At 39.5% G+C, this 12,720-nt stretch overlaps 1 protein-coding gene across 3 annotated transcripts in view; it reads left to right on the top strand.

Annotated features, from left to right (window-relative positions):
* The window catches only part of LOC137373671 (AF4/FMR2 family member 1-like), a 187,243-nt gene extending 175,134 nt beyond the window's left edge, over positions 1–12,109 (top strand). For 2 of the 3 annotated variants that reach the window (XM_068038805.1, XM_068038796.1), the window contains exons 18-21: positions 2,686–2,779; positions 3,357–3,400; positions 3,960–4,171; positions 4,873–12,109. In XM_068038805.1, coding sequence (XP_067894906.1) covers positions 2,686–2,779; positions 3,357–3,400; positions 3,960–4,171; positions 4,873–4,994 — 472 coding nt within the window. In that variant the 3' untranslated portion in view covers positions 4,995–12,109. Of the gene's footprint in view, positions 1–2,685; positions 2,780–3,356; positions 3,401–3,959; positions 4,172–4,872 lie in introns of those variants that run through there. The other variant, XM_068038816.1, reaches the window with a different exon arrangement.
* Positions 12,110–12,720: the final 611 nt, after the last annotated feature.

Genomic DNA, 12,720 nt, shown 5'->3' with positions numbered 1-12,720 from the left:
TATGATAGGGAAATCATGTTTGACGAATCTGCTGGAGTTTTTTCAGATGTAACTACTAAGATAGATAAGGGGAAACCAGTGGATGTAGTGTATTTAGATTTTCAAAAAACATTTAATAAGGTGCCACACAAAGGGCTATTATTGGGAATCATGGGATTGGGGGTAATATTTTAGCATAGGATTGAGGATTGGTTAATGGACAGAAAACAGCAGGAATAACCTGGTCTCTCTTGGGTTAGCAGGCCTCAGCGAGCAAGGTATCAAAAGGATCAGGACAAGGGCCTCAGCTATTTATAGTCTGCGAGTGACTTGGATGAGGGGACTGAGTGTAATGTTTCAAAGTTTGCAGACAGTACAAAGTTAGGTGGGAAAATAAGCTGTGAGGAGGATGCAAAGAGGCTGCAGAGGAATATAGACAGGTTGGGTGAGTGAGCAAGAACATGGCAGGTGGAATACAATGTGGCGAAGTGTGAAGTTATCCACTTTGGTAGGAAAAATAAAAATGCTCAATATTTTTTGAATGGTAAGAGACTGGAAAACGTTTGCATTCAGAGGGTCTCCTTGTACCTAAATCACACAGTTAACATGCAGGTACAGCAAGCAATTCGAAAGGCAAATGATATGTTAGCTTTTGTTACAAAGGGATTTGAGTACAAGAGTAAAGAAGTGTTACTACAAGCATACAGAGCATTGGCAAAACCATACCTGGAGCTCTGTGCTACTTTGGTCTCCTTACCTGAGAAAGGACATGCTTGGCCTAGAGGGAGTGCAACATAGCATCACTAGACTGGTTCCTAGGATGAGGGGATTGTCCTATGAGGAGAGATTGAGTAAACTAGGCCTATTCTCATGGAGTTTAGAAGAATGAGAGGTGATCTAATTGAAACATATAAAATTCTTAAGGAACTTGACCGGGAAGATGCTGAGAAAGTTTCCCCTGGCTGGGAATGTAGAATGCAGGGTCACCGTCTCAGAATAAGGGGTCAGTCATTTAGGACTGAGATCAGGAGATATCTCTTCGCTCAGAGGGTTGTGAAAAGTCGATAGATTTTTGGGTACTAAGGGAATTAAAGGATAACATTTTCAACCATTTTCGGCCACAAGTGCCAAGTGCATGATTCATCTCTGCCTCCCAGCATCACAGATACCAGTCTTCAGTCAATTCGATTTATTCCGCTTGATATCGTGAAACTGAAGGCACTGGGTACAGCAAAGGCTATGAGCCCTGATAACATCCCTGATGTAGTACTGAAGACCTGTGCTCCAGAATTAGCCAGGCCCTTGGCCAAACTATTCCAGTACAGCTACAACACTGGCATCCACCTAACAATGTGGAAAATTGCCCAGGTATGTCCTGTCCACAAAAAGCAGGACAAATCAAATTCGGCCAATTACTACTCCATCAGTCTGCTCTCAATCATCAGCAAAGTGTTGGAAGATGTCATTGACAGTGCTATCAAGCAGCACTTCCTCAGCAATAACCTGTTCAGTGACACTCAGTTTGGGGTCCACCAAGGGCACTCAGCTCCAGACCTCATTACAGCCTTGGTCCAAACAGGGGCAAAAGAGCCGACTTGCGGAAGGGTGATGTAAGATTGTCTGCCCTTGACATAAAGGCAGCATTTGATCGAGTGTGCTATCAAGGACCCCTAGCAAAACTGGAGTCAATGGGAAGCAGTGGAAAACTTAGCTGGACCAGCTTTATAAATACTGTGGCTACAAAAGTAGGACAGAGGCTGGGATTTCTGCAGCAAGTAACTCGCCTCCTGACTCCTCAAAGTCTGTCCACCATCTACAAGGCTCAAGTCAGGAGTGCGATGGAATACTCAGCACTTGCCTAGATGACTGCAGCTCCAACAGCAGTCAAGAAACTGGACACCATCTAGGACAAAGCAGTCAGCTTGGTGATCACCCCATCCACCACCTTAAACATTCACTCCCATCACCACTGGCACACAATGGCAGCAGTGTATACCATATACAAGATGCATGGCAGCAACTCACCAAGCCTCCTTCGACAGCACCTTCCATACCTGTGACCTCTTTCACCTAGAAGGACAGGGGCAGCAGATGCATGGGACCACCTGCAAGTTCCTCCATATCACTGTTACTTCACTGTCACTGGGTCAAAAACCTGGAACTGTGGGTGTACCTACACCACATGGACTGCAGCGATTCAAGAAGGCAACTCATCACCACCACCACCACCTTGAGGGTAGTTAGGGATGGGCAGTAAATGCTGGCATAGCCATGAACAAATTTTTTTTAAAAAAGGAAATAGTGCAGGATCGTGAAGTTGAGATTGAAGATCAGCCATGATTTTGTTGAATGGTGGAGGAGACTCAGAGGGTCAAATGGCTTACTCCTGCTCTATTCTGTAGTTATGCAGTGGCCAAACATCTTAAATTCCACAGAAATGAAAGAAAGATACTGTACTGCAATCGTAGTCACAGTGATGTTGTTGGTCTTGAGCTGCCATGCAGCCTTAGGTAGTTCTTTTTTCCATCTAATTGTTGCTTATGCTAGAATTTTTCTTAAGTACTAACTGTTTCAAAGCTGATTTCTTTTTTAAAAGTTGAAATGTAATTGCTGTAATGTCCTGTTTTGTTTCAGTTTGTATCTGTAGGTGTGTTGAGAACTGCTTTTGCTGTAATTTTGTTTCCTTTTTACATTTATAATTAACAGTATCCGCTGCCAGTCTCTGCTTTTCATGGCAATGTTCCGATTTAAGAAAGATACTGCTTTGAAATACTCAAGGACCTTAACCGAACATTTCAAGGTAAGCACATGGTGTGAATAACTGAGTCACCTACATAACTGTCTTGTGATGTCCATGTACTTTTTCAGGTTATATTAGTTAAGCACTTAATGCATTACAAGTGTTGACAAAAGCTCAGTCTTTAAACTACTAACTTTGCCATGTGCACTAATTGGTATGAACCCATACAATGAGGAAGATGACTTTTTCAAATGCTGGTTTGTGTTGCATGAGCTAATCTCAACCAATGAAACGGTTGGGAGAACTGCAGCTCGGGAAAAATGTTGCGGGAGGGGAAGTGAGCATTCGTGCCGAATCCTCCCCAAAAGTGCACATTTAACTGTCGGATGGGGGTATGGTCAAGCTTGGCTGTCATACCTCTCCACGGCCCTATGTAATTGACATACGCGACTAGTTGATGCAGGAAGAAAGGCCATTTGGGCAAAGGGTTAGACTGGAGTCAGCATATGAGAAACAGTACCCCAGCACCAGTCAACATCTTCAGAAGAGGAAGAAAGAAAAGTAAGAGTGGAAAAAAAATTGTAGTTTTGCTGATGCCAAAACTTACAGCAAATTGAGTATTTGTCTTGTGTTCTAGAGTTCTTCCAGGACAGCTCAAGCTCCATCTCCTTGCGTTGCCAGGTAATTAGTGCATGCAGCTGTAATGTTCATCTCCTTAGATCAATACTTCAAATATTGCATTACCTAAAATATACATATTATTACTGCCATATATCTTGGCTTATTCCCTATTAATCAACTGTGGATTAACACAGCTCAATTTACCCATTAAATCAACAATGTTAATCCTTCAGTTTTGACTTAATGACATACAACTATGGAGAATGTACAGGCTGCCATTGCCGATTATCCATCAGTGCAAAACATGATCAAGTCATCCCTGTCTACTCTACTGCTTCCTGCAGTTAAATAACCTGTCATATTCACTGTTAAGACTTGCATGAGATCTGGACTGCATGGATAGGTTGTTTTGTATCCGATATTTCTTGTAATGGAGTTAATCTGTTGTAAGTTGGTGGACCTCTAGTTTGACTTTTAAGAAATTGCTTGCAGTGTTACTTTTTGGGTTGTGGGGGAGGGGGAATGCAGAGGAGAACAACCACCTTAATGGACAAAGGATGATGTATGTTTAGGTATTTTGCATATAAGATTAGCCTTAATTTCTTGTCGTTTTGTTCAGAGGTACTGGTACACCTTCTCCACTGTCTCAGACACCATCCCCTGCCAGTTCCGGAGGTTCCCAGCCTGGACCTAGTGCCAGTAATGGTGGAAGTGTTGCCATTCCACAAATGATTCATCATCTGGCCTCTACCTATGTCAACATCACCTCCATTTTCCTTCATGGCCATGACCTGTGGGAACAAGCAGATGCACTAGCGAAAAAAAACAGGGGTAAGAAAAACCAAGACAACGGAGAGGAGGAAGGATTTCCTTGTAACGCATTGAATAAACTTGGCAACAGGCCTTCACCATCAACCATTTAGCTTGCAAAAAGGCCATTATTAAAATGAAAATTTAAATTACTGATTGCATTTAAAATGACTAATAATGTTTGATTATTATTATTGTCATACAATTAGATAACTGCCCACGCTAATGTGAGGATATAGCTTGCTTACCCAAAAGTAATGTTTAAGTATCCAGGCACAGAATCCATTCTTGATTTGCACTGCAAGTAATGGTTCAGTTCTTTGTGGTGCTACATGTTAAAAATTTGCCCAGTTTCTGCAAATAAGTTAATTTTTTGAAAGAAAATTATTAAAAAGATAATATGAAAGGGGGAGCCTCAAATGTCCAAATCTGTTTTCATTCATTTATTTATTTAAAAATTCTTTCTCTTTCATGGTATCCAACACTCAAGTTTCCAATTACATTTCCCTACGTGGGGTTTATTTGAATTGAACTCCATGAATGTGATTTTTGAATTCATCCTCAAAAGCAAATACTGAGAACAAAATATTAATGCATTTGAATAAAACTGCTTCAGATAAAGGGTGGTGGGGGCAGCAGTTGAATCTCATGGTGTCCCATTCTAGTCCAGTTAACATGTTTAATAGGACACTTCTGTAACTTTATTTTTGTCTGTCTCTTAGAATTCTTCATGGAGCTTGATGCAGCAGTTGGCCTTTTATCCTTGACCAGCAGCATGACTGAACTTGTACACTACACCAGACAAGGTTTACACTGGTTGCGACTGGACACTAAACTGCTTTAACAAGATGCTGAAAATCATTTTGACATCACTCTGTTTGTCCTTCAGCACCAAATCCATGGCTGTTCAGTGTTTTTTAAAATGAGGAAAAATAAATATAAAGATGTCTCTGTGCAGCAGAAACTTTAATAATGTAGGTCGGCACTGAATTACCACAAAAATGAACCGGCTGAACCTTCACTTCGTGAGCAAAAGTGCAATTTTTTTCTCTTGACCCCTCTGGAATTCATAATGATGAATGCATGGTCTTTGACATTTCTTTGTTGAAGTAACCTTGAAGGATAAAGGGCTGGAAATGATCCCCCGGTCTGTAAACAGCAGTAGCTGTTGCCTTCTCTTAACTTGGCAGTAGTGTGCATATTGTGCATTAACTGCATGAATTTAGAAAAACATTTAGCAGCTAAAGAATGTTGTATTCAGTCACCGGAACATTGTTGCAATGATTTCCTGGAAAGCCTTTTAACACAACACCTGGGAGAAGGGTATGTAAATGTTTAAAGTGTCCGACTGTTAATTTTGTTCATACACTAGGAGCTGTTGAAAAGGGCTTTAATTTTGTTTCTTTTTTCCCCAGTGACATCCATATTGACTGCCATTTCTTTCCTATTTATTAGAAACCACATCTTTTTTGTCTCGCTGGACCCAAGTATTGCTTGCAAGGATGTTTAGCAGAACAAAATGCTGTTTCTCTTTTGGTGGGGGGAGGAGGGGGAAAAGAGGAGGTTGACCGGCATTGCCTACTCTTTGCATAGTTCAGATCAAAGCCACGTATAGCTCCTCTCAGAACCATCTTCTATTGATGTTCAGCGTGCCTTAGACATTCTACTTTGTATGTAAGTAGTTGTTTCTAGTCATAGATAAGTTGCTGCTTCTAGGGTATGGAGTAAGGAAAATATGAATGATGTGTTGAATTGTGGTCAAATTCACATAACATGAATACAATTTGGTTTCATACAGTTGTCCTTATGAGCAATGAGAATTGACATGGATCATTATTTCACCTTTTTCTGTTCCCTGTACACCAGACTTGTCCTGAGTAAAGGTGAGCAAACTGTTTGGATGTGAAATTACCCTTTTTGTGGTGATTTTCTACCTATCATTTTATTTTTTATATCTAGGGGAAAGTGGGTTTCTTGCTGCGGGGGGAGAAAAAAGATCTTCCAAAAATGTTGCAACTTTCAAAGATTTTAGTTAAAGCCTACTTTGGTAAGCAGGAATTTTCAGAAAAATGCTATATATATATATAGATTAAAAGGATCATGGGGAAAATCCCAAGCCATTTTTGCTCATCTCTAGTCTTGATAATGCTGTGAATGAAGTTGTTCCAGCTGCCTGGAAAAGCCCTGTATAGTTAATAAATCCCAGCATACAGCAGCTCCTGCTGCTCACTATTACTGGAATTCATTATAATTTTATTTGAAATTGTACTTGCACATATATATTTTGCTGATTGAAATTGCTACAGAAATGCTCAAGAGTCTATGTATTATAAACACAGTAAAACCCAAATGAAATCGCAAACCCAGCACTGGCTGATCATTGGGATGAATGGGAAAAGGCTACTCATTCTTGATGGCATGTTGGCAGGTTGGGTATTGTGGCCACATGCTGGCAATGTTCCAAGACTGTTAAAATTATTATCACCATCAGGAAATTTAGCATAATGCACTTTGACTTGCAAATTATTTTGCTTCTCTCTCTTATCCCTTCCAATGAGTAGTTTCCAAGAACAGATGAGAGGATATCTCAAATGAAGGAAATATGAAAAGCCCTACTCATTTCTTTTCCATTCCTTTCACCTTCCTAAAAGATTTTCATTAGCACTTAAAAGAAATATGTGGTCAGTTTCCAAGCTATAATCAGTGCACAGAAAGAGTCAAGTTGGTTAATGCCCTCACTGGCTCAATCTGTTTATCCAGTCAGTAGCTGAGTCATACAGAGCTGGAAGGTCTGAAGTTAGATTATGTTCTCCCGTTCTCTGTTAGCTAATCTCTGCTGAGTTAGCAATAGGGATGCTGCTGTTGGCTTTGATGCCTCTGGGGTAGGAAAGGGCAAATTGCTCATTCCTGCTGCTGATCACTGTCCATCAACCCTGCTTGAACTGCACATATGGATGTTCAATGAGGATAGGATCTGGCCCACTGATGCCCTTACCACCGCTCCCCAGCCTTCCACAGTTGAATAGTCTGCTAATATTCATTGTGAAGATTCCTATGAGGTGCTAGAGGGCAACTAACTTGTTGGGGCTTGGGGAAGGGAGGAAAATTTTGAGAAAAAGGATATTAATCACTTCTTGCAATAAATATATCCACATGTAAGATCATGACTTAGCCCAGCTGACACTTGGGCATTCAGAAAGAACTTTAATAATTTCATGATTAGAAATTGAATATGACCTTTTGACTCTCCTTGTGATGTCCTGTTGGGTAAAGGCACCATCTAGTGCAGCATTAAGTCATACAGATGAGGTGATTGCATGTTTGAATTCCAATCTGTGCTCAGTTAGCTAATCTCAGCCAGGGCTACAGTTGGCCTCCACTCCTGATCTCTATCCAGTCGCTCCCTACAGTCAAGTCTGGTGAGAACAGTCAGGCCTAGCTGTGATTCTTTCCATAATTGAACAGCCTGCTGACACTTGGTGTCTAAGCTCACACATTTAGAATGGCAGCTTGAGTGAGGTCCCAAAGGCCTGTCAGCCCTTCTAGAGGAGAGGAGGAAGCAATAGTACCATTGTAAAGATTTTGTTTTGTTTCTTTCCCTCACCTCGCTCCAAGTTCAGGCAGCTTATTTTTTCTGTGTAACTGGCTACTGCAAGTTGTATAAAGACAGCGAGGGTGATCACTCCTTGAATACCCTTCTCCCTTTGCTGTGATTTAACATTCGATTGTTTAGCCAATATTGGGAATCCACTGAGTAGCTAATCATAGATATGAAAATCATCATTCTTTTTCACTCCTTAGTGCAGTGAATCTATACACTAATGTGCTTTGCCAGTGAGTTGCATGTCCGAAAGGAGCTTACATTTTAGTATGCTTTTGGGTGCCCTGAAGCTAAAACGAATGCCATCTAACGCTTCCTTATTCTGTTAACATTCAACTTGTTGTTCTATTTCTAGATCTATACAATATCAGAAATAAATTCCAAAACAACTTACAAACTTGAGCTCTTTCATTAGAGACTGAACTTCATATGAAAGCAACTGCACTAAAATGACTTGTGCTGCTCAAGTTGTGTTGCTCTGTAGGACTTTATTGCACTTTCAAATATTTAACAGCCTCGCCTTTTTAAGAATGTTTCTTGGCAGGTGTTATTTAGCTTTGGTTTGTCTAACCTATGGTCGAAGGAGTATAATTTAGTTTGAAGAATGGCACCTACAGCATCAAAAGTAGAGTAACTACCAATTGGCACATGAGCAGAGGGCAGTCCACAGCTGTTTAACACAAAGTAATTGTTTTGGTCACAATCTGATATGATGAGCTAAATCCATCACTGGCGCTGGTAGAATCCCAAATATGTACTAACCCATATTTTACTGTTGGGTTAGAATCCATTTTTCTATCTCCCATTATGTTTTTTGAGGAAGATGACTAGCTAAGCTGTAGTTCCATGGGCACAGGCAACTTTAGCTGATGATCTTCATGTATGAGCTTGGACGTTGGATGTTGGCAGTGTATTTGGGAGACATCAGAGTCAAGCCAGATTTTATCCTCCCTCTATACCCACTTAAGTACTACTTGCAGAAGTCACCTACATTCTGGCTGGCAGAAATCCTGAAAATGACAGCATATGTGTACATGTTCTTTGCTTTGTAATCCTAGACAAAGTGGAAGAGAAAAAATGTACTGCTGTCCTTTTCCATTGCAACTCCAGCTGACTCAGCACAGATCCTGGCTCAAGTCTGGGACCTGCAGATTTTGCATGTCTCAATTCTACATCACATGGGAACCTGATTTTTTTTTCTTCCAATTTTTTTCCCTTTCTCCTCAATGTTTTTCTTTTGTTACATTTTATTTTGCTGCTTGTTTCTGAATAGTGAACTGCATTGTGAGCTTCAATTTTTTTTTAAAAGCAAGTATTTCATCACAAACAATGTAGTTTGTAAAATAGTAAGAATGATGACTTTGTAACAGTAGGATCATAATTGATTTATCACAGCTTCCTCCGCATAAAGGATGTTGCTTTATGTTGATCTACAGGTCCTGATAAAATTTGCAGCCTTCACACTCTGAAATATCCACTACTAAAAATCTAGATGTCACGGTACTGCAAGTCTCTTTATTTTACATTTGTGAAAAATTAAATGTCTTGAGCACCTTCACAGCCTCTTTCTATCTTCTATTCCACATCCATAACATACACAAACCATTCCATAGCTGAGTCAACATTTCTCCCTAATTCCTTCCTGTGGGGACTCAGTCGCAGTTGCTTGCCATCTTTTTATTTTCCCCCCATTCACCCCACAATCCTCCCTTTTCTCCACTTCCCTACCAACTCTGCTGAGCCAGATAATTCGTCATGTGGGAAACTACATTTTGAATACATTTCCAATTAGATAAAATTTGGTATAAAGATTCCAATCCACATTGACCGGCAATAGTGGAGGTGCATGCTGAAGTATATCCTATTTCTGGCACTAAAGGTAAAGGCCGTGAAATTTGCAGTTGCATCAATGCCGAACATATTCATCTGAATTTGCCCCCTCACCTATTTTAGCAGAGGCACAAACTTATTTAGTTAAGTACTTAATACTTGAGACTGAAGTAATATGTGATGAATGCTATAATCTCTCTATGCTATTTTAGAAAAAGTAAACATTTCTAGTCTTGAATCTTGCAAACCAAATAGCAACAGAAACAAATCAGGCTGGTGTTCATTGTATAATCTAAAAAGTTGGTCTTGTTTAACGTTTATGTATAATTTTAACTTCCCAGTTTTTTCCCCACCTTTGCTTTGTGTGTGTGTAGAAGATTTTCATTTTTGAATAAGCTGCTTCTTTTTGCCTTAAAACCAGTGTTTTAAAGGCTTCTGCAATGTCTTTACTTAACCACTGCATAATGAACCAGATCCCAGAAAGATCTCAGATGTGATCAAAGCAAGTGCAGCAGTAGGGGCCCCTGAGCTGTGAAGAGGAAAATTGGCAGTGTCCCTATTCTTGCTCCAGCAGCCCCACAAGAGACCTGAATGAGTGGACATCAAGTGTGGAAAGGAGCCGATTCTGCCGTGATGCCTCCAAAATCAAAAGCTGTTCTCTCCCAGTACCAAGACTCACATGTGAATAGTGGCCCCTTGGACAAGGATCCAGAGGACAACTAGTACTCATGGAACTATACTCCAGCCATGAGTCAACACCTTGAGAGCAGTAAATTGGTCAGAAAATATATATACTATATATATATATATATTTTTGAAAATCCTTTACCCCCCACCAGGTATTGCACTGAAGTGAAGAATGTTGATGCCACCTAGTTTTCATTTTTAAATCCCCTTGTCCCCCACCCCACCCCATTCTTCCCATAGAGGTTTTGAATGATCACCTTTCTAATGTTGCATTGTGTTCTTTTAAATGTAAAATCTATGAAGTAAAAAATTGAGTAAAACAGTAAAAATAGGGAAGTTTCTGTTACCAGAAGGAATAGTGGGTCCAAACTGGTCTCTATTTGAATTTATATTTGATGCACGATTGTTTTTGGAGAAACTGATGAGATGAAATGAATCAAAACAATGAAGGATTTTTATGTGTATTTTGTGTGTATTTATTGTGCCTTTATTGACCAAACTTATCAAATACTTTTATTTATTAAATGTGTCAAATGCCAAACAATGTAGGACCTTTATTTCAATATTGACTTTGACTCTTGCCCCTTTCTGTGTTCTTGAAGCTTTCCCTTTAGAGAAATGTCAAATTTCCATTTAAGCGGATAACCCAGTCAAGTGCTAGTTTGGTACTGTTGTTATATACACTAATGTCTTCACACTATGCTGCAGGACACCTTCAGTACTCTTGCACTTGTTTCTATTTTCGAATGACAGTATTTGCAACACTCAAAGAACTATGGGTTTTTATTCTTGTTTAACTAAAAAGAGGAATGTGTACAGTATAACGCTGTTTGTCCTACCAAGGTGTTACTTCCCAATAACTCAGCCACTTATTTCAGAATGATTTGAGCTGCCCCTTTATACATTTTTGGAAAGTATTTAAATTTTTACATCGCTGAAGTATCATGTGGAAGGTAATCTTGTGTTTAGTCAAAAGCTCATACAGTCTGGATACTTGTATTTCAGTTTCTGGTTGGAACAAATTAGAAACAGTTTTTTTCTTTCTCTGCCCACTACCACATTTTCTGAAATATGATTAAATGGTGTGGGTTATTAAATTGCTTTTTATATATCTCAAAATGTATTTCATAAATTTAAGTTTGGCTGATCAGATTTTTATTTAACATCCATAATGAATAAGAAACAACAAAATTGAATTTGTTCATGGCCAGGTTAATTCTAGAGTGTTTTAAGTATCATTGATGCAAACATTTATTTGTGAAGTTTAATTTTTTGGACATAACTGTTTTGATGAGAAAACACATGCCTAATTTGGAACTGCACTCATTAGAGAATGCAAAATATTGCGAATCAGTAGCAATTGATTTGGATTCTGCATTAAACGATAAACCTCTGCCATGAAATGCATTGGCTGTGCCTGCTTATTGTGATAATGCAAGCTTAACAGGACATTCTTGTTAATCAGAAGATATTCTGAAAAATGGCAAAATATCTTGCTCTGTAATATGTAGGTAAACTTCTGAAAGAACCAAATTATGCAAATGAACTTTGTATTTTAGCCTGTTTCCGTAAGAAATGTACACTCGGGCTTCTGTTAAAAAAAAAAAATAGCTGTCTAGTACAATGGAACAATTTACTGCAGATTTGTGGTGGTTAATTTTGTTTTTCTTTGTGTAAAACCTCAATCTGGATGATTACTTCCCAAAGAAGCTGTTTTGTTTACTATCTACATCATCCATCTTACATGACAGAACTGTTCAGCTACAGATTCTTCCCTTTGACTAGAAAAGATGTCAGAGGCTTTTCTGTTTAAAAAAAAATAAATAAATTTTTTAAAAAGTTGTTGCGTAACATCTGTTTTTTTCTTTTGTGTTTTCTCTCAAGATAATGCATTAAGTGATAGAAAAGTTCTCAATCCCCTTATCCTTCAGACTCCACACCAGCAGCACATGCTACTCCTGGGACAATCATACTGACAGGCAACCTGCTCAAAAACTATTTTTCAATTTTGCCGGTAATTTGGAGGTATAAATAAATACCTTCAGCCCTTGTCCAGCGAGAACCTGGGGCCCAGGCTATGAATTTTCAGGCTGGCTTGGGCACTTTAGAGCAAGAAAGCTTTTCCTAATGGCCACTCCAGTGACATGAATTATTGGGAAAAGCAGTGCAGCTGTATTGTAAACTGCAGGGGAGAGTGACTTCAAACTGGCCTAAGAAAAGCTTGGGAAGGTATGCTGCAGGCTAGAACATGCAAAAGTGCCACTGTCTGCATTGGAGTTGCCAGTCCTAGTTGGGAATATTCCTGAATGTTTAATCAGGTGACCTGCTTCCAGCTGCACTGACCCCACACTTCATTGGTCGCCTGACGTAACCAGCCTGCCATGGCACACTGCTTTCATTATCTGATTGGATGAGTCTAGACTTGGTCAAACAGCCTTTGTCCCATGTCTAA

Source organism: Heterodontus francisci, chromosome 1, assembly GCF_036365525.1.
Source record: "Heterodontus francisci isolate sHetFra1 chromosome 1, sHetFra1.hap1, whole genome shotgun sequence".
NCBI classification, from domain to species: Eukaryota; Metazoa; Chordata; class Chondrichthyes; order Heterodontiformes; family Heterodontidae; genus Heterodontus; species Heterodontus francisci.
Note: the sequence above shows the minus strand (reverse complement) of the source record. Positions and strands in the feature narration are given on the sequence as shown.